Source organism: Mastigoproctus giganteus, chromosome 12 (assembly GCF_048544385.1).
Source record: "Mastigoproctus giganteus isolate SK-2022 chromosome 12, ASM4854438v1, whole genome shotgun sequence".
NCBI classification, from domain to species: domain Eukaryota; kingdom Metazoa; phylum Arthropoda; class Arachnida; order Uropygi; family Thelyphonidae; genus Mastigoproctus; species Mastigoproctus giganteus.
The window spans coordinates 167,687,685-167,709,219 of record NC_143586.1 but is presented as its reverse complement, the minus strand read 5'-3'; the positions used below and the strand labels follow the sequence as shown (position 1 = coordinate 167,709,219).

General features: G+C 36.5%; 1 protein-coding gene across 1 annotated transcript in view; it reads right to left on the bottom strand.

Annotated features, from left to right (window-relative positions):
* Positions 1–21,535, bottom strand: part of LOC150077580 (inactive phospholipase C-like protein 1) — a 649,255-nt gene that overhangs the window by 480,005 nt on the left and 147,715 nt on the right. Inside the window, exon 7 of the mRNA XM_090386715.1 lies at positions 3,505–3,568. Coding sequence (XP_090242841.1) covers positions 3,505–3,568 — 64 coding nt within the window. The remainder of the gene's footprint in view (positions 1–3,504; positions 3,569–21,535) is intronic.

The window sequence follows — 21,535 nt, the reverse complement described above, 5'->3', positions numbered from 1 at the left end:
AGCGATCACAGTGTGCTGAAGTGGGATTTACTCAAAGAGGGAACTACCATTAGGGGTAAAGGGAAGGGTTATTGCTTTCGTAAAGGCGACTATAATGGACTGAGACAGTATTTAAATTCTATACAGTGGAACCAACTGATGATGTTACCAACAGCAAATGCAAAATGGGAAGCATTCAAAGAACTTATCTTGAAAGCTACTATGCTTAACATACCAACTAAGACATATTGTTCAAGGTTTCGGCCTAAATGGATGTCAGATGAACTGATGAGGCATATGGCAGAGAAGAAACATGCATGGGATACATACAAATTAACACATGACACAGAAGCCTATGATAGATACAAGTTGATCTGTAACCAAGTTACAAAGGAGGTTAGGCAGGCGAAGGCAGATTACGAGAAATCTTTGGCAAGGGATGCAAAGAAAAACAGCAAAGAGTTCTTTATTTATGTAAACTCTAGAAGGAAGGGGATGAATCAGATTTGTCCACTTGATATCGATGGGTCAACTGTTGATGATCCTGCTCAGGTAGCTAACAAACTAAATGAATATTTTGCATCGACATTCACACATGAGGAGTTATTTAGCGAGGGGAAAGCCAGAGGTGTATTCAACTCTAGCAGTAAGCTAGAGAATCTTGTAATAACTGACAGTAAAGTGGAGGAGAAATTGTTGAAGATAAACACAAGAAAGGCACCCGGGGTGGATGGGATCTATCCAGTTATATTAAAGGAGGCAGCAAACGAAGTAAGCAAACCCTTAGCCATAATTATGAGAGCTTCCTTGGACTCAGGGGAGGTACCCACAGACTGGAGATGTGCAAATGTCACCCCAATTCACAAAGGAGGATCAAAGGCTGACACAAGTAATTATAGACCTGTGAGTTTAACTTCTGTTCCAGGAAAATTAATGGAGGCACTAGTTAAAGAAGCACTGCAGGATCATTTAGACAAGACTTCAGCTATAGCTCGGACACAGCATGGTTTTGTTAAGGGGAAGTCATGCCTGACCAATTTGATTGGATACTATGATGCAGTCACAAAGGAACTGGATGCAGGGAATAACTTTGATATTATATACTTGGATCTTAGAAAGGCTTTTGATACTGTTGCACATGGAAGACTGCTGCATAAATTGGAGCAGTGTGGCATTGGAGGCAAATTGCTGCTGTGGATAAAGGGGTGGCTGAGAGGGAGAAGACAGAGAGTGGTAATCAATGGACACTGCTCGTCGTGGACTAATGTTATTAGTGGAGTCCCTCAGGGCTCAGTGTTGGGTCCATTATTGTTTTCTGTATTCATAAATGATATTGATGAGGGTATATCAAGCTTAATGTCGAAGTTTTCAGACGATACAAAGGTAGGCAGGTTGTCAAGGACACTACTGACACTATGCTGCTGCAACAGGATCTGAAAGGTTGAGCAGATGGGCTGAGAGGTGGCAAATGAAGTTTAACATTGACAAATGTAAAGTACTACACATGGGAAACAGCAACCCCAGAGCAACGTATCAACTCTGTGGTACTACACTGACAGTGGTAGAGAATGAAAGGGACCTGGGGGTGGTTGTGCAGGCAGATATGAAGTTCTCTGAGCAGTGCAGACGGGCTGCAAGAGTAGCTCGTGGTGTTTTGTCAATGATATATAGGAATTTTTCTAGCAGGGATAAGGAGGTGATTATTCCCTTGTATAAATCAATGGTCAGGCCACACCTAGAGTACTGTATACAGGTCTGGAGGCCTCATTTCAAGAAGGATGTAGAGCTGCTGTTACAGAGAAGGGCAACAAGATTAGTGAATGGAACAAAGGGGTGCTCTTACGAAGAAAGGCTTAAGTTTTGCAAATTACAGTGTCTGGAGACTAGGCACCAGCGAGGTGATCTGATAGAGGCGTATACGGCCTTGAATGGTTTAAGCATGCTCAATGCTGATGGGATTCTTCCTCTCGCTCAGAATAATCACCTGAGAGGGCATAAATTCAAATTGAGGAAAGACAGATGTAGAATAAACGTGCGGAAATTTGCCTTTAGCCAGCGGGTGGTTGGTTGGTGGAACAGACTTCCATCCCTTGTCGTGGAAGTTGATAGCCTAAATAAGTTTAAGGCTCAGCTGGACAGGTATTTTGAACGAACAGAGGGGTGAAGTGGAAGTGGTTTTTTTTTTTTTTTTTTTTTTGGCTGATGCTGCATAAGCTTGCTTTCTTGCATCAAATGCCTCTACTAATGCTAATGCATAAATTGTCTTAAGTCAAGGACTAATTGTAATTTTTTTTATGAAGCTGATTTATTAATGCTTTTAAACATTTTATTATCAATTAATTTCAACAGCAAATTTTTTTTTAATACATTCTATCATCATAAAATACACTAAAATAACTGAATTATAAGAAAAAAAAAAAAAAAAATTCTTCTTTTAAAAAAGGGCAGCTGTCATTCTAATTAAACCTAAAGTTAATCACAGTCCAAGGCTAAATTTATTTTTCTAGAACTTGCTGCATATTAGAGAATGGAGTCTATGTTCTCATCTCTCACTGCATGTTCAAGGCTCTTGCCTAGAAACCCTGCTGCACTAAAATTTCTTACGCAATGGCTGGTACAGAGTACGGCTACTCTTACTAAATAGCTGCAAAATCACCTCAAGATTTTTCTACCAGTTAAGTAAGTCGTTGAATTCAACACAATAACACACTGAATTTATGTCTTGATCTGAATATCATCATTCTTTTCAAAAACCAAAGTTGTACCTTCAAATACACAAAGGTTTTTTTTACCTGCCTTGCGGGAAGATCCTTAACATACCATTAGGAAAATCTGTCAGCTCTGTGATCATCTCCCTTTGCATTTCATGATTACGTGAATATTCATTTGGGTTGTGCACTAGTAAAATAAGTAATCTTTAATGGTGATGTACAGAAAGTGCAACACCCATCGTCAAGGGTTAGTACTATAAGAAACAATGCAAATCAAAACCTAATCTTCTGTGTCCATTGCAGCATCATTAACAGATTTACAACTTGCTTAGAACAACTAAAATTCAAAGATTTGACAACTAACAAATATAAAACATATATTACATTTGTATGTGACTATTAAACTTGTAACCTTCAATAAAAAATATGAATTAATTTTTATTAGATAATAAAACTTTCATCAAAAGAAAGATGCCAACAATTTTATAACAACATATGATTAATATAATCCCATCCAAGCCAACAACCAAATTTCATCAATTTTGTCCAGCCTGATCCAGCCATTAGGCCCATATGGACCTGCAGCCAAAGGTCTTTGTTTTTTTAATAACAAACAAACAAAGGAAAGGAAGCCTTAATTAAATATACTATGTTTTAATAACATGAATGTGAAAAGGAATATGTAAATTTGCTAAGCATTTACTGATACTCAGCAAAGAAATGATTTAAGCAATAGTTTGGCAATTACTTGTAGCTATACAAGCAACTGGCTCAGGAAATGCAATATATATCAGCAAATATTGTAAATTCTTACCCCTTGTTCACCCTCTAAAAATAGCTGTAAATCTTCCAGAGTCATGTAATCTTTACCTGAATATCTATATACAGGAGGGGTAAGGGAGAGAAAGAGAAAGAGAGATCATTTAAAATTGCAAAATATATACCAAAAATAATAGTTAAATATGATATTTAGACTATATTACCAGAGGTATTATGAGAGCATCCTGAGACTGGGAATTGGCACCTTACATAACATTTCACTATTGTATCAATATTCAAAGCAGCGCTGTTTTATAAGGGTGCATAAACAAAGGCAAGGAAATTTCAACATAGAATGGTTATTGGCTGAATGGTTATTTCAACATAGAATGGTTCCCTTATTGAACAGTGGGAGATAATTTAGATGTATTAATACAAAAAAAGGGAAATCAAAAACTGTTAGGAAAGTAACTCTGGCTAGCATAGCTGGAAAATAATTGATGCACATCAACTATCACAATTTCTCAAAAATTTAACCAATGCACCACAAGCAAGAGAAGTGACTCTGTAATCTAATGGAAATAGTATAGCAAGTTCTTTATAAATGGTCACTACTCAAAAACACCTGATCACAAGATTGAACATAAAATGTCATTAGTAGTTGACACAGTATAAAGGTCATATGGATGAAAATTCACACACAACAGAAAAAGAAAGCAAATGAACAAGCTATGGCTTCACTTGCTGTGTTATATTGACTACAACAGTGAATGAGAAAACTAAATGTAACACAGACAATAGTACACAACCAGCTTTGAAAAAAATAGTGTTGGCTCACATGCTTATTGACAGGGCAAAGCAGTCTACCATTATACAAGATATAAGGTCCATAAGTAAGGAAACATGTTTGACTGTAAATAACAACACTATTCTAAATATATATTTTAATTAATGTTATCGCAATAGAAAGGGCATACATAAACTTTAAAAGAAAAATTAAAACATCTGTTTAATGTGGCCACCATTTTGGTCTTTACAAACCTGTAGTCTGGCACAGAGCAACATAATCTAGCTGAGGAGGATGTCTTTGTGTGTGTGTGAGGCGCAGAGAGTGTGAAGATATTAGGCACCAACTCAGCGTTCTGATAGGCGTCTATGAGAGTTTAAAGGGTAGGGTAGGGTAGATATTATTATTATTATTAGCTACATGGTGCAAGGAAGCCTAAGGCTTATGCTGCACCAGCTAAAAAGAAAAAAAAAAAAAAATTCCCTGAGTTACCCTGAGAGAGAGAGAGTCAAAAGTAGAAGGGAATCACCAAGAAAGAGAAGAATGATGATATCCAGCTCAGGACCCTGGGTGTGTCAAGCCCAAACTTACCAGATGTGAGCCCCTGGAAGTTATGACATCATTAATGACTTTGCAGCCAAAACGTTATAGTAGGATTTTAGGAGCATCAGCGACTAAGGCCATGTTGCTCCATGTATACGATGCGTGTGTTCTATGGTCGATTTGTAGAAGGAATTAAAATGGGGGGAGGGCATCCAGCCCAACTCAATGCCAGATCTCACTCTTCTGCATCAGGCAACAACAGTGGCAATCTTCAAGGCAGAATATTGGTCCCACTGTCCGATCCATCATCCTTGGAACCTCTCATCTTAAGAATTTGCAGCCACTTTTTGTGTAGTGGGCTGGTGCTCCACCCTAAATAAAAACAATGTATTTTGAACTGCATTAATGGAATGATTTCGTCTTTTAGCAGTCTCAAGAAGCTTTCAGAGTTCACAAAAAAAAAATGTTGAAGAACACTTCCTGTCCAAATTCCAGCCCAGACTCTCAAAGCTAGGAGCATTTAAATCCTTGTTAAAGAATAAACATCGAACCTGTTAAATCTTCGGATTTAAACTGGATTCTTAACTACACCCAGTTATTTATATCCTTGGAATTATTTCATGTTCTTTCATCATTGGATTTAAGCTAATTCTGTATCCTTGGACATATTTACTGTTCTTTCAACATTGGATTCTTACTACACTCTTTCACCTTTGGATTTATACCTGAAACTACCTTTGGATTTAAGCATTATATCAATTACAGTAATGATTACTGATATCACTTCAATATTGCTTTACTCCATTTTGAACTACAGATTGTAATTATTAATCTAACTTTTCTCTATCTCAGAACATTAGGTGATTCTTCACATATTTCCTTCTTTCTATACTTAGATATTAAGAAATTACTCCCCTAATTGATAATTTTTCGATTTATATGAGATTATACAACTTCAATTGTCAGCTTAACTTATTGTAGCCATATCACTTGGTCTAGCGTCTATTAATTTTGATCTGCATTCTTTTTATCACTGCTTTGTTCAATACTTTTTATTTATCTATGAACTGTTATATATTTATTTTTGTATATCTTATGACTTTATTATGGTAAAGTCCTATTATTCCAACCACATTTCTTTTTTCCAACACTAATTTTATGTATCTCCACGTATTTATTTGTTCAAAATACGACAATAGAGGTCACTATTTTCCCATATTTTTCCATTTCTTCACAGTTCTCTATTAAGTCCATTATGCTGCTATAAATTGCTTCATCATGTAGCTATGTTACTAATGTGGTTATGGTTGACATACATTCATCTAATCTACTAAATATGTGCGCTGTATTTCCCAGCCTTTTTCCTTCAGCTACGTATTATTTTCCTGCCAGCTTACTTCTGCTACGCATTACTTGAAAACTCCAGGTATCATTTCACTTTCTTATTATACTTTTGGTTTCATTTTTGGTTCATTTCTTGGCATGTTTCGACTTGCATATTTTTTGCACCTGCTTTTTCCTTGCAATACAAGCATTTGGTATTAGCTCCCTTTTATACTAATGCTTACAAAGCCAGAGCCCTTACTGGGTTAAATAAGGTTGGGCTTCACAACCCCAGCTAGCTCAGTGTAATTTAATAACTTTTTCTTTGTTTTTTTATCTTTCTACTATCTATTTCTACCTTTCTTCCCGTACGTAAAACTATTAGTGTATACGAGGGTGATACGAACGTTCCTACTATCCTCCTATCACTATTTTCATCTTTATTTACTTAATTACTCCTTTTTCCCTTCCCTATCCTCAATTTAATGCCTCACCCTATACCATGTGCTTGTTCCAAATTATTTAATTTTAATTTCCACAAAATTACAACATTTAAATCCTACACAAAACTCCACATGTTTTTATAAAAATCACCTTTTCCCATTCTGAAAACACTTAACTTTATTTTATTCTAACTTTATCCTTATTTTTACCTTAATAATTTACACTGCGTTGGGACTACCTTGGTAATACTGTATAAGAATGTACTAATTTCATTTTTTTTGCTTTTTGGCCTTTCACCCTTCTACTACTACTACGGACAAGTACAAAAATGCAGTTTCTGATACATGGTCAGATGTAGTCCCCTAATGAAATACCTGACCACGTATCAATATTTACTTCAACTGAAATCAGATTCTGCATATTTTCCTTACCTGTATTCAACTTTTATCTAAATATATCCCCCCCCCCATATCTGATGACAGTCTTATCACTTTTTATTTTATTTTATCTTATTTTTATTTGTATTGTATTTTATCTTATTATTAATAATTTTACACTTTACACTTCACTCACCTCCTATTGGCTTTGTAATTCAGCCCAAAATTTTCTTAATCCATCATAACTTTTAGGATATTAACATTCTTTCACCTTTTACATATCTACTATACTCCTTTTTCTACTATCCTTATCCTTCTAGTCACTGGCACTTTGTGTAATTTTCACATCCATCTATGCACACTTTATCTAATATATCGATTCATACATACTTATATATAAACTATAGTATATCCAATATGTTAAATTAAATAAAATAAATAAAATAAAACATAAGCCAGTAGTATGGCAAAAACTGTAGAGCGAAAATTAACATAAAAATAACCCAAATAAACATAAATAGTAGCCCATAAACCCTTGTGTAATTTCGAACTTTAAATCCAATTAAAACTATACAAAATTTAGACTAATGCCAATTATTTATTAATTTAGCGGTACCCCCCCAGAGAGGTACCTGTTCCGAAAGACATGAAATATCACCAAAAGAGGGTTAAGAACTACCAGATGATAACAAAATCAAAATAAATTAAAATAAAATAAAATAGACTGACCATCATGCCCCATATCGACAGAGGACCACGAGGCCAATAATGGTCATGGAATCGCTGCATTTCAATCGCTATACAAATCGTCGCCATGGTGAAAAGATCGAAGTACCAATTCACCCTCCCTCCTCCGATCGATTCACCAATGCAGAGGATTTGCATGGCGGTGGTCCTTATGCAGCGAAAAATAAAATATAGAACAGACAGCACTCTAGAGCAGAGCCACACCACTGACATACTGTAAGATGAATCAGCTTGTGGCTGATTCATTGTGGCTCTGCTCTAGAGTGCTGTCTGTTCTATATTTTATTTTTCGCTGCATAAGGACCACCGCCGTGCAAATCCTCTGCATTGGTGGATCGATCAGAGGAGGGAGGGTGAATTGGTACTTCGATCTTTTCACCATGGCGACGATTTGTATAGCGATTGAAATGCAGCGATTCCATGACCATTATTGGCCTCGTGGTCCTCTGTCGATATGGGGCATGATGGTCAGTCTATTTTATTTTATTTTAATTTATTTTGATTTTGTTATCGTCTGGTAGTTCTTAACCCTCTTTTGGTGATATTTCACATCTTTCGGAACTGGTACCTCTCTGGGGGGTACCGCTAAATTAATAAATAATTGGCATTAGTCTAAATTTTGTATAGTTTTAATTGGATTTAAAGTTCGAAATTACACAAGGGTTTGTGGGCTACTATTTATATCTATTCTGTTCGTTCGATTGTTTATTTGGGTTATTTTTATGTTAATTTTCACTCTACAGTTTTTGCCATACTACTGGCTTATGTTTTATTTTATTTAATTTAACATATTGGATGTATTTCAGCTTCATATGGAGGAATTGCATGTCGCTGCCTCTAATGAATGCTTAATTATTTATTTATTTATTTCATTATAATTTAACTTTATTTAATATAATTTAATGATATTATATAACTATAGTATATATATATATATATATATTATATGAGGGAATACATAAATACATATTCAATTTTCGTGTTTACTCCCTGCAATATGTACACATGTATATATTTTGAAGGGTGTTTAAAATTATATGTCTGTTTATGCACGGATGTAATAAAGTCTAGTACCTTGAATATTTCTACTCCAGAAATATTCAAGTAGGTACTGCCATATGTTATTATTATTGTTGCTCTGTTATATTATTTCTCCCTGATTGGGGGTTCCACCTGATGACGGGTATTGCTACCAAGTACACAGGGTGGTTGCTGTTGTCTGGTGTTACTGTTGGTCGAGGAACTCTCTGACTATCCTACAGTTGTTCAGGATTGCTACTTTCTGGAGTTCCTTGTAGGTGTTTGCTGGGAGACCTATTGCTGCTAGGCTGTTATGTAGGGTCTTTGGCACCATACCTGCGATGGTCGTTACTTGCTGCATATGCCACATCTCTCTGATCTCCTGTCTTAGGTTCGTGTACTTCCTGATTTTTTCCCCATGGGTTTTCTGCAGGTTGCCAGTGTTGGGTACCGCTATGTCAATCAAATAGGTAGTCTTTTCTTTCTTGTCCACAAGGGCTATGTCCGGTCTGTTGTGCGGGGTTGTCCTATCCGTTATTATGGCACGGTCCCAGTACAGCTTATGGGTTGGGGTCTCTATTATTATTTTTTTTTTTATTATTATTATTATTAGTCATATGGTGCAAGGAAGCCTGAGGCTTATGCTGTACTAGCCAAAAAAAAATTCTGAGTTACCCTGAGAGAGAGAGAGAGAGAGAGAGAGAGAGAGAGAGAGAGTCAGAAATAGAAGGGAATAACCAAGAAAGAAGAAAGAGAAGAATGATGATATCTAGCTCAGGACCCTAGGGTGCCAAGCCCTCACCAGATGTGAGCCCCTGGGGTAAATATCTGTGCTTCCAAGTAATTGTAGGCACAATTCATAATATGACAATAAGAAATTAGCTTTGAAAATCTTTAGAAGTGCATGCATGGACGCACACACGCACGCACGCACGCACACCTGTCAGCTTCAGTTGTCTGAATTGGGCTTATAAAAGATGAAACTGAATAAAAAATTTTAAAAAAATCAAGACCACATCCATACATTACTGGCTAGATTATACCAAATTGGCATATTTTGGTAAAATGCAACTCCCTCTATATTTAACAACTGTGACGTGATATTAAATTCTCTGGATTTCTGATCTATGAGTTGATGAAACCGAATTAATTGATACATAAATGAATATGAATGCACAGAATATTATTATATCAAAAAAAGTAACAATCTTTTGTAAAAGTAACAGCCTTTATTTTTTTAAGATTTTTTATCACAATAAGATTCTTTAATTAATTTAATTTTTAACAATAATTTCATATTGAGCGATGAAGCCAAGCCAAACATTGAACAAATTATAACCCTGAAACAGATTTAATATCCTCATTAAGGGCAATACTGGGATGACAATCATGAGCTTTAATTTAAAGTAACCAAAAACATTAGCCTATCATTCATAAGCTTATGCCCTGGCAAAGCCCTTCCTCATTAGTTATTAGGTTCTCTTTAGCATCTGCTGAGGAAGACAGCCTTCCACTTCCATCAAATCACAAAACTCAGCCTTAAATTTGTTATAGTCTTCAAAATAAGAATTAGATAATTGAGGAGCATCACATTTTCATTTGCTTTTCATGAAACCAAAGCACTAACAGTTTTTCTATTAATTCCAACTACACATTCTGAATTAAGACATTCCACAAGAGCAGGAGACTGGCAACAGCCTATGTATGATCTGAGGATAGGTTCCAGCAAGGTTCCTGAAAAGTCGCCTCAATGTATAAGGATTTAATTATAAGCTAAAAAAACTATCTTAATATTCACACAGTATAAGAGTGGTCATTATAGAAATGTAGATTTCATGGAAAATAACCAAGTAACGTGATTCTCCGACTATATTAAAGTGGGCATCTTTTTGAATCACCTTAATCCAGTAAACAGACTTGAATCTTCTTCCGTAATTTATTTGGCACTTTCCAAGCATATGGTCTCTTCATTTTAGACTGTCTTTAATTTTGCTTCAATATTTGAATTATCTGAGATATGCTAACTTATATATAATCTTTAGTTTATTTGTAAACACCCCTACTTTTTTTTGTATGGAGGTACAGCAGGCCCCCGTTATAACGCGGTTCGCTTTACGCTGATTCGCTATAACGCTGTTCTTATATTATAACCACAATCTGATTATAACGCTGTCACAGATCACTATAACGCTCTTTTACAGATTGCATTTTTGGCACATTTAACGAAATCGCTTCATTTGATGGAGTCGATAGCTTGAAAATGAATATAAAAAATACGGTTAAAACGTTTCCCATGCAGACTTGAGAAATATTCCCACGCTCAGTGAAATTCTCTCACGCGCTAATTTAATTGCAGTACAGTGACTTGTTATGTAGTTCCAAGATCAACATTTTAAAAAATGAACAAGTGTATTGCTTGTAATATTTGCGTTATATGCATTTATCCGAAGTCTAGTCATCACTCAGTACAGTATTACACATCGTGCATAACGGACAGTTTACTTGAACATTGTATCGTAATTAATGCAACCAACGCAGTTACATTTTCGAAGAGTTAATAATGGCCGATAAGAAAGAAAAAGCAACAACGTCTGGGTGCAGTACGAAGATTATAAATGTAAGAAAAATACTGTGAATTTGAAAATTAAATTAGATGTTTTGAAGCGAATCGATTCCGGTCAAAGACAAGCGGATGTGTGCCATAATTTAGGACTTGCAAGTTTAACTGTAAGAACAATTATAAAAAAAAATAAAGAATTAATTTTAGCAGTGGGAAAGATAGCTGTTCCACTGCAAGCAAAAAGGGCTAGGCCGGCTATTAGGATTGAAATGGAAAGACTAACTAATTTTATTGAAGATAATATCCAATGCAGAATTCAGTTAAGTTAAATATTATAAATAATAAGAAAGAGAGAGAGAAAGAGAGATTAGCCTATATGATGATCTGAAGAAAACTCCCTTAAAAAAAAAAAAAAAAAAAAATTGGAACCATTTAAAACTAGTAAGGGCTTGGAAAAGTGCAGATCAAGGAGCCGAAAGTTTCAAAAAAGAACTTGTTAAAATTATTGAAGGGGGTATTATGTGTTATACTTCTCAACAAGATGAAGCAGGACTTTTATGGAAACGAATGCCTAAAAGAAGTTTCATATTGAAAGAAGAAAAAACATGCCAGGTTTCAAAGTGGTGAAGGATTGGTTGACTTTATTGTTGGGTGGTACCGCTGCGGAGGATTTAAAATTAATACTCCTTTTAGTTTATTTGGAAGAGGGCCAAATTTCAACCCAAAATCCACACATTTTTCATGATTAAATTCATCAATTAAATTAAATCAATTTAGTTCAATTAAATTCATGATTTTAAGTTTAATTTTGATACATAATTAAACCATATAATTATATACGTATGTTACCATATAATTATATACGTATGTTACCATATAATTATATACGTATGTAATGCAGAATATTTTATATGTACAAATATTTGAATATTAAATATTTTGACCGACATTTGTGTATCTTTTCACTACCGTTTATTATTGATTAGGAAATATCCTATGGCACCGACCGCAACTCACAAATACGTATGTTACTTTATGGGAATGCGGCGCTTGCTTAGCGCAGATTCAGTTAGCGCTCTGTTTTTCCGGAACGCATTATCAGCGTTAAGCGGGGGTCACCTGTATTAACTCTTTTTTTTTTTTCTTTCTGAGGAAATAAAGTGAATTCATATTCAGTGGAACCGCAATATTACACAAATGTTGGAAACAACTTTAAAATCAGCATTATAGCTGATAATAAAATTTATCCAGTTTTTTTTTTAATATTTTTGATATGAATAACAATGAATAAAAGAAATAAACTATTAAGCATGCATTTTTATTGTAAGCAAATTTCATTTTGCTTTTTTTCATAAAACTGCAATTTAAAACAAAAATTTTAAATAGCAATACTACATATACTTAAAAATAAACTTATTTTAAGGGCACAAAAGGTGATATTGTTGTTGGAACTAATGACATTAAGAAAAGGAGATCTGCAGATTTGTTCAACAAGTACAGGTTAATGTTGAAAAAAAGTTGAATGTGAAAGTGTCTGCAATTCTGCTCAGACACGATAGGAGGGAGTATATTATGAGAGCCTCGTCGATCAATTCGGCCCTAGAGAGATTGTGCAAGGCTCGAGTGGTAGAATTTTTTTCAGCCTGGTCTGTGCTTGTTGACGTGAGAGACTGCTTCTACAGAGATGGGGTACACTTAAATAGAAAGAGTGCAAGAATATTTTCTGATTCTATCAAGGCAGTGTTAGATGGGTTGGAAAACTGCTTGCTAGCTTAGGGGGAATACACAGGCTCAAAGGTTAGCAGTGGCCGCAAGCAGAGGCAAAAGTGATTCTTGCATTGCTTCTATTAGAATAAACAGCAGCATGGAAAGCAAGGCAATGGAGATTTCCAGGACAGTTGTGAATCACAGGGGAACAAATAAATACATGGGCTGTGTTAGAGTAACTAAGAGTAGAAACAGGTGCATGTATACTTGCATGTACACCAATGCTAGGAGTATAGTTAATAAATTTGATGAGCTTGAAGTGCTAGTCAAGATATCAAAGGCATATATTATTGGGATATCAGAGACGTGGTGACACACAGATATAAGCAGTGCAGAATTAGAATTTGAGGAGTACAATGTGAGCAGAAAGGATAGAGAGGACAGGAAGGTAGGATTGGTAACATCATCAACTGATGATGTTACCAATGTTGATTTCTAAAAGGGAAGCCTTCAGGGACTTAATCTTGGAGGCTATTAGGCTTTTCATTCTAACTAAGAAATACTGTTCAAGGTTCAGACCTAAAGGAATAACAGATAAATTAATGAGGATCATGGCAGAGAAGAAAAATGTATCGGATGCATATGAATTACCAGGCGACACAAAAGCCTACGACAGATATAAACTAGTCTGTAATCAAGTCACAAAGGAGGTTAGGCAAGCGAAGACATATTACAAGAAATCTTTGGCAAAGTATGCAAAGAAAAACAGCAGAGTTCTTTACTCATGGAAACTCTACAAGGAAAGGGATGAATCAGATTGGACCACTTAACATAGATGGGTTGACTATTGATGATCATGCTCAGGTAGCTGATAAACTGAATGAGTATTCGGCATCTACATTCACACATGAGGAGTTATTCAATGAGGGGAATGCCAGAAGTTTATCAAACTCTAACTGGGAGCTAAGTGATTTTGTAATAACTGAGAGCAAATTGGAGGAGAAATTGTTGAAGTTAAACATAAGGAAGGCACCTGGGGTGGACAGGATCTATCTAGTTATAATAAAAGAGACAGCAAAGGAAGTAAGCAAACCCTTAGCCATAATTATGAGAGTTTCCTTGGACTCAGGAGAGGTCCCCATGGACTGGAGTTGTGCAAAAGTATCACCAATTCACAAAGGGGGTTCACAAAAGGTGACACAAGTAACTATAAACCTGTTAGTTTAACTTGTGTTCCGGGGAAAATAATGGAGTCACTGGTTAAAGAAGCATTATTATTAGCCATAAGGTGCAAGGAAGTCTGAGGCTTTTGCTGCAACAGCCAAAAAAAAAAAAAAAAAAAAAAAATTCTGAGTTACCCGAGAGAGAGAGAGAGAGAGAGAGAGAGAGAGAGAGAGAGAGAGAGAGAGAGAGAGAGAGAGAGAGTCAGAAATAGAAGGGAATCAACAAGAAAAAGAAGAATGATGATATCTAGCTCAGGACCCTGGGTGTGCCAAGTCCATATTCACAAGATGTGAGCCCCTGGGGATCGCAGGATCATTTAGACAAGACTGCAGTAATAGTTAAGACACAGCATGGGTTTGTTAAAGGGAGGTCTTATCTGACCAATTTGATTGGATACTATGACGTGGTCACAAAGGAACTGAATGTCAAAAAGAATTTCGATATCATATACTTGAATTTCAAGAAAGCTATTGATACTGTTGCACATGGAAGACTGCTGTACAAATTGGAGAGGTATGGCATTAAGGGTAAGTTGCTATAATGGATAAAGGGATAGTTAAGTGGGAGACGACAGAGAGTGATAATCAATGGACACTGCTCTTCATAGTAGAGTTCCCCAGGGTTCGGTGATGGACCCATTGTCGTTTTGTGTATTCATCAATGATATTGATGAAGGTATATCAGGATTAATGTCCAAGTTTGCAGATGATACAAAGGTTTGCAGGGTTGTTAATGACAGTAAAGACAGTATGCTACTCCAACTGGATCTAGATAAGTTGGGCAAATGGGCTGAGAAGTGGCAACTGAAGTTTAACATTGACAAATGCAAAGTACTGCATATGGGTAGCAATAACCCAAGAGAAACATACCAACTGTGTAGTATTACACTCAGGGATGGAAAAGACCTGGGAGTAATTGTGCAGTCAAATATGAAGTTCGCTAAGCAGTGCAGATGGGCTGCTGGGCAATTCATGGAGTCTTGTCAATGATATATAGGAATTTTGCTAGCAGGGACAGGGAAGTGATTATTGCATTGTACAAGGAAATGGTCAGGCACACCTAGAGTAGTGTATACAGGTCTGGAGGCCTCATTTTAGGAAGGATATATAGAGTAGCTAGAACGAGTAAGAGAAGGGCAACAAGTTTGGTGAGGGGAATGAAGGGGTCCTCTTACCAAGAGAGGCTTAAATTCTTCAAATTGCAGCGGCTGGAAACTAGGCACCTGCAAGGTGATCTGATTGAGGTGTATAAAGCTTTGAATGGTTTAAGAATGCTCAATGCTGATGGGATTCTTCCTCTTGCTCAGAATAATCACCTGAGAGGGCATAAAATCAAATTGAGGAAAGATAGTTGTAGGATAGATGTGCTGAAGTTTGCCTTTAGCCAGCGGGTAGTTGATTGGTGGAACAGACTTCCATCTTTTGTTGTGGAAGTTGATAGCCTAAATAAATTTAAGGCTGAGCTGGACAGGTATTTGGAAAGAACGGAGGAGTGAAATGGGAGCGGTGTTTTTATTTTTTTTTTGGCTGATGCTGCATAAGCTTGCTTTCTTGTATCGAATGCCTCTACTAATACTAATGCTAAACTTTTAACTTTGCAAGTTTTTTATAAAGAAATTCAATTTGTACATTGAATTCAATAGGAAGCTCATAATCAGAGCTTCAATATATATCACATCAATTAGAACAAAGTGACATGGTTGGGTTCCTGTAAACTTTGATTTCCATCAGCTTCATAAAGGAGTATGTTTCAAGCTTCTTTCAACGAACAAATTATATGGTATATTATAACGCTAAGCAGATTTGGATAGTGGTGGTGGTGCCTTCCTTTTTCAAAAGCAAGAATTCAGAGCTGTTCAAAATTTAACCTTAAAGGAAAGAAGTACACCTTCCTATGCAATTATAGAAAAGTGCATTTATTTTTTATTTTTATTTTTTTTTTAATAAGGGGTACCACTTGAGTAATTAATGCATGCTTGGAGATCTTCCTCCAGGAAAAAACCAACATCTTGAAAAACATTTTTCCATAAAAAAAAAATAGCGTAATATGCCTGGGTTACATTCTGAATCAGACTATGGGATTCCAACCACCCTCCCAAAGGATGCACTGCATTGGGCTAAAGAGCAAAAGTAATGTGAAGAACATGATGTATTAGAGTATAAATCAGAATTAAAGGTAAAAACAAACTACACTGGAATAAGCAGTAACCTATGACTTGGCCATATAAATATGTTCTGCAAGAACAACAAGTATAAAGAAACAAAAAAAAAAAAAAAGTAGAACAAGTGTCACAAATAGATTATTTATTAATTACAATGGAAGAACTAAGACCACAAAAATTCTTGCATACCTAACAACAATCTATTGCCACTGTCAAGAGTTAGTACTGGAAGTGGAAAATGATGCAAGAAAAGAAACTTATACAGCATCAGCAAAAATAAAAAAACACTTCCTGTCTCACCCATCCATTTCCTCCAACAGTCTGTCTAGTGCTTCCTCGAATTTATTTAAGCTATCAACTTCCACAACAACAAACTTCTGTTTGTTGTTGTGGAAGTTGATAGTTTGCCACCTCGCAGGTACCAACTTCCAGTTGGTACCTGCGAGGTGGCAAAGGAAGTAAGCAAACCCTTAACTATAATTATGAGAGCATCCTTGACTCAGGGAAACTCCTCACGGACTGACAATGTGCAAATGTATCCCAAATTCACAAAGGGGGATCAAAGGATGACAAGAGTAATTACAGACCTGTTAGTTTAACTTCTGTCCCAGGAAAAGCAATGGAGTCAGTGGTAAAGAAGCATTTCAGGATCATCTAGACAAGACTGTAGTAATAATTCAGAAACTGCATGGGTTTGTTATGGGAAAGCCTTGTCTGAAAAATCTGATTGGATATTATGTGGTTACAAAGGAACTAGACGCAAAAAATAATTCTGATATCACATACTTGGATTTCAGGAAAGCTTTTGATACCATTGTGTGTGGAAGATTACTGTACAAACTGGAGCAGTGTGGTATTAAGGGCAAGTTGCTACAATGGATAAAAGGCTGGCTGAGTGGTAATCAATGGATGCTGCTTTTCGTGGACTAATGTTATTAGTGAAGTCCTCCAGGGTTTGCTGCTGGGCCCACTTCTGTTTTGTATATTTATCAATGATATTGGTGAAAGTTCATCAGGCTTAATGTCCAAATTTGTAGATGATACAAAGGTTGGCAAGGTTGTTAATGACAGTAATGGCAGTGTGCTACTGCAACAGGATCTAGAAAGGTTGGGCAGAAAAATGGCAACTGAAGTTTAACATTGACAAATGCAAAGTACTGCATATGGTTAAAGTAATCCCAGAGATTGTTGTTGTTATTTGATTTTTAGGAGCATTAGCAACTAAGGCCATATTGCTCAGGAATATGCGGTGGTCATTCCCTGACCTTTCCACATCCTCCGTATTTGGTAGTGATGGGCTTGAACCCCGGTCTAATCAAGAAGCGTATGCTATGCACTGCTGCTCCTTCCCACCTGGCTACGGAGGCGCCGTAATCCCAGAGAACAGTACCAACCATGTAGTATTACACTTAAGGTGGTAGAAAATGAAAGAGACCTGGGAGTAATTGTGCAGTCAGATGTGAAGTTTTCTGATCAGTGCAGACAGGCAGCCAGAGCATGTCACTGGATATTGTCAATGATATACAGGAATTTTGCTAGTAGGGAAAAGGAGGAAACTGAAAGCAGAAGTTTGTTTTAATTCGTTTTATTTGATTATTCCTTTGTGTAAGGCAATGGTCAGGCCACAGGTCTGGAGGGGTCATTTTAGGAAGGATGTAGAGTTGCTTGAGCGAGTACAGAGGAGGGCAACAAGACTGGTGAGGGGGAACAAAGGGGAGTGCTCTTGCCAAGAAAGGCTTAAGTTCTGCAAATTGCAGTGTCTGGAGACTAGACACCTGCGAGGTGGTCTGATTGAGGTGTATAAGGCCTGAAATGGATTCAGCAGGCTCAATTCTGATGAGATTCTTCCTCTTGCTCAGATTATGAATCTGAGGGGGAGAATAAGTTCAAATTAAGGAAATACAGTTGTTGAATGGATGTGCAGAAATTTGCCTTTAGCCAGCAGGTAGTTGATTGTGGGAACAAACTTCCATCTGTCGTTGTGGAAGTTGCTAGCTTAGATAAATTCAAGGAGGAACTAGACAAACGTTTAGAGGGAATGGATGTGTGAAATGTTTTTTTTTTTTTTTTTTTTTGCTGATGCTACATAAGCTTGTTTTCTTACATCACATGCTTCTACTACTACTATTCTGCAACCATCCTTTCTCAGGTAATATTAGTGAAGGCAAATGATGCAAGAAAGCAAGCTTATAATGAATTAGCAAAAAATAAAAATAAAAAACTGTTCTACATCACTTGTCCATCCCATCCCATCCAATTATTTGTATAGTTCTTCCTTGAATATATTCAAATTGAGTTCTTAGTAGTATAAAACAGATTGCTAGTTTCGATAAATATATTAAAGGAAGGATTAAAGCTTGCAGCAAAGTAAAGTGGTGGAAAATGGATATCGAAATGTGACTTTTTAGACACCAGGCATTACAAAATGCTAAATGGAACTACAATGGGAATGTAATTGAGATGGGATGGCTAAAATTACAAAGCAATGTGCAAAAGAAGTGATGGTGTAAACAATGGAGAGTTTTTATCATCCTAAAGATATGCTAGAATTCAGATTGCACTTATATTGCAGGAGTGGCTTTTAAGTGTGAGAGAAAGAGAGAGATTGCAAAGTGTAACGAGGGTGTTAGACAGAGCACCAGAAGGATTTTTTAGCAAAGCAAATACTGAAAGATATGAGGGAATACTAAGAGAGAAAAGATACCTATAATCTGGCAAAGGCAAGAGAGAGAGAGAGTGTAAAATGAGAAATGTAGTCTATAAGGTATATGAAAACTAAGAACAGGCATGTTTTTTATTGGTGGGTGGGGGAAAGAGAGAGAGAACATTAAAGAAGTAGGTATTTTAATGTATTATTAAATGAGGCATAATAATTCCATGAAATAGCTTCAAGAAAGAATTATTAAATGAGGATTTCCTGAGAGAGAATAGTGGAAATGACAGAACACAATACAGGAATGACAAACGCTGTAACAAAGCATGAGATGGAAATGATGGTATATAAAATGCAGTGCCATAAAGCTTTAAAAGCAGGTGGAGTACACAATGGAAGCTATTGGGATATGTAGGAATTGAATGGTTGTTGGAATTATTTAATAAAATTATCAGTGATGGCAGAATGTCAGATACATTGAGGAGAGGACACATTTATGCTGATTTCAGAAATGTTATTCATTTTTTTTCTATCACGTACTATTTTTTCACAAATCACTTAAATTGATGTCATGAGTTATATTATTCAATGAGCAACTGTTGGGAATTTTTAAATTAGCTCTTCACATGCTGGCTCAGCATGAGTTGTTGAGGAGGCTTCCATCCTGCAGTGAGTTGATAATCGCTGCACTTTACCTTTTATGTTGGCAACACTGCCTTTGATCATTTGTTTCTTGACACTGAGAGCTCGATGCAGCAGTGTTTATTAGTGTGAACTCAGTTTATTTTTAAGGGTTTATTTTTATCGTGTTAAGCTTGTGCTGAAAAGGGAGTAAAATATCTTCACACAACTGTTTGAATAACACCAAACAACAAATTTTGGGTCATATCTTGTTATGGACATGAAAGTAAGTTTTATAGATTTTGGGGTGCTAAACATGGAAATATTGCTTAAATTGCAGATTGGCTCTTGTTTTCGAAAAAAGTAGTTTTTTATATTTATAAAAGGTATTTTTTTATTTATATGGCAGTCACAGGACCTTTTGGCTTTTCACCTGTATTTAGCTTCAGGAGCATCCCTTTTCACCTGTATTTAGCTTCAGGAGCATCCCTTTTCACCATCCAACAATAATTGGCTAACATGGTGGCACTCAATTTGCTTTTGTGTCTTTGTTCCATCGCTGTGATGTATTGATGGAAGTGCTCACCATGTTCATCGCTGATGGCACTACAGTTTGGCTGGTAGAAATTCAGGTGTAAGTGCAAGAAATGCATCTTCAATGACATGTTGCACCCCAATTTTTCATAAGTAATGAGATCTTTTGCAAGCTGCCTGTAGTTGCCGGCTTTAACATTTCCTATAAAACCAGCTGAAACATTTTGAAAGGCTTTCCATGTTGATTTCTCACTATCACTAAGGACACATATTGATGAAGGTATATCAGGCTTAATGTCGAAGTTTGCAGATGATACAAAGGTTGGCAGGGTTGTTAATGACAGTAATGGCAGTGTGCTACTGCAACAGGATCTAGATAATTTGGGCAGTTGGGCTAAGAAGTGTATTGATGGAAGATAAGAAGTGGCAAATGAAGTTTAACCTTGACAAATGCAAAGTACTGCATATGGGTAGAAGTAACCCCAGAGAAATGTACCAACCCAACTGTGTGATACTACACTTAAGGTGGTAGAAAATGAAAAAGAACTGGGAGTAATTGTGCAGTCAGATATGAAGTTTTCTGAGCAATGCAGACAGGCTGCCAGGGCAGGTCATGGGGTTTTGTCAATGATATATAGGAATTTTGCTAGCAGGTAGAAGGAGGTGATTGTCCCTCCGTATAAGGCAATGGTCAGGCCACGCCTTGAGTACTGCGTACAGGTCTGGAGGCCTCATTTTAGGAAGGATGTAGATTTACTTGAGCGTGTACAGAGAAGGGCAACAAGATTGGTGAGGGGAATGAAGGGATCCTCTTACCAAGAGAGGCTTAAGTTATGCAAATTGCAGTGGCTGGAGACTAGGCACCTGCGCCGTGATCTGATTGAGGTATATAAGGCCTTGAATGGGTTGAGCACGCTGAATTCTGATGGGATCCTTCCACTTGTTCAGATTACGAACCTAAGGGGGCATAAATTCAAATTAAGAAAAGACAGATGTTGAATAGATGTGCGGAAATTTGCCTTTAGCCAGCGGGTGGTTAATTGCTGGAACAAACTTCCATCTGTCGTTGTGGAAGTTGATAGATTGAATAAATTTAAGGAGGAACTGGACAGGCATTTGGAGGGAATGGTGTGATTTTTTTTTTGGCTGATGCTGCATAAGCTCATACACTTGCTTTCTTGCATCACATGCCACCACTACTACTACTACTACATTCGAACTGTTCATCTTTGAAAAGTTGCCTTATTTGTGGACTAATGAAAATGCCTGGATTAATCTTCTCTGTATTAAGTCTTTGGAATTTCTCTTGCAAGTATGGAATGCAGGACCATTCACTACCAAAGCCTTCATGAAATTTTTCATGAGCCCCAGTTTGATGTGGAGTG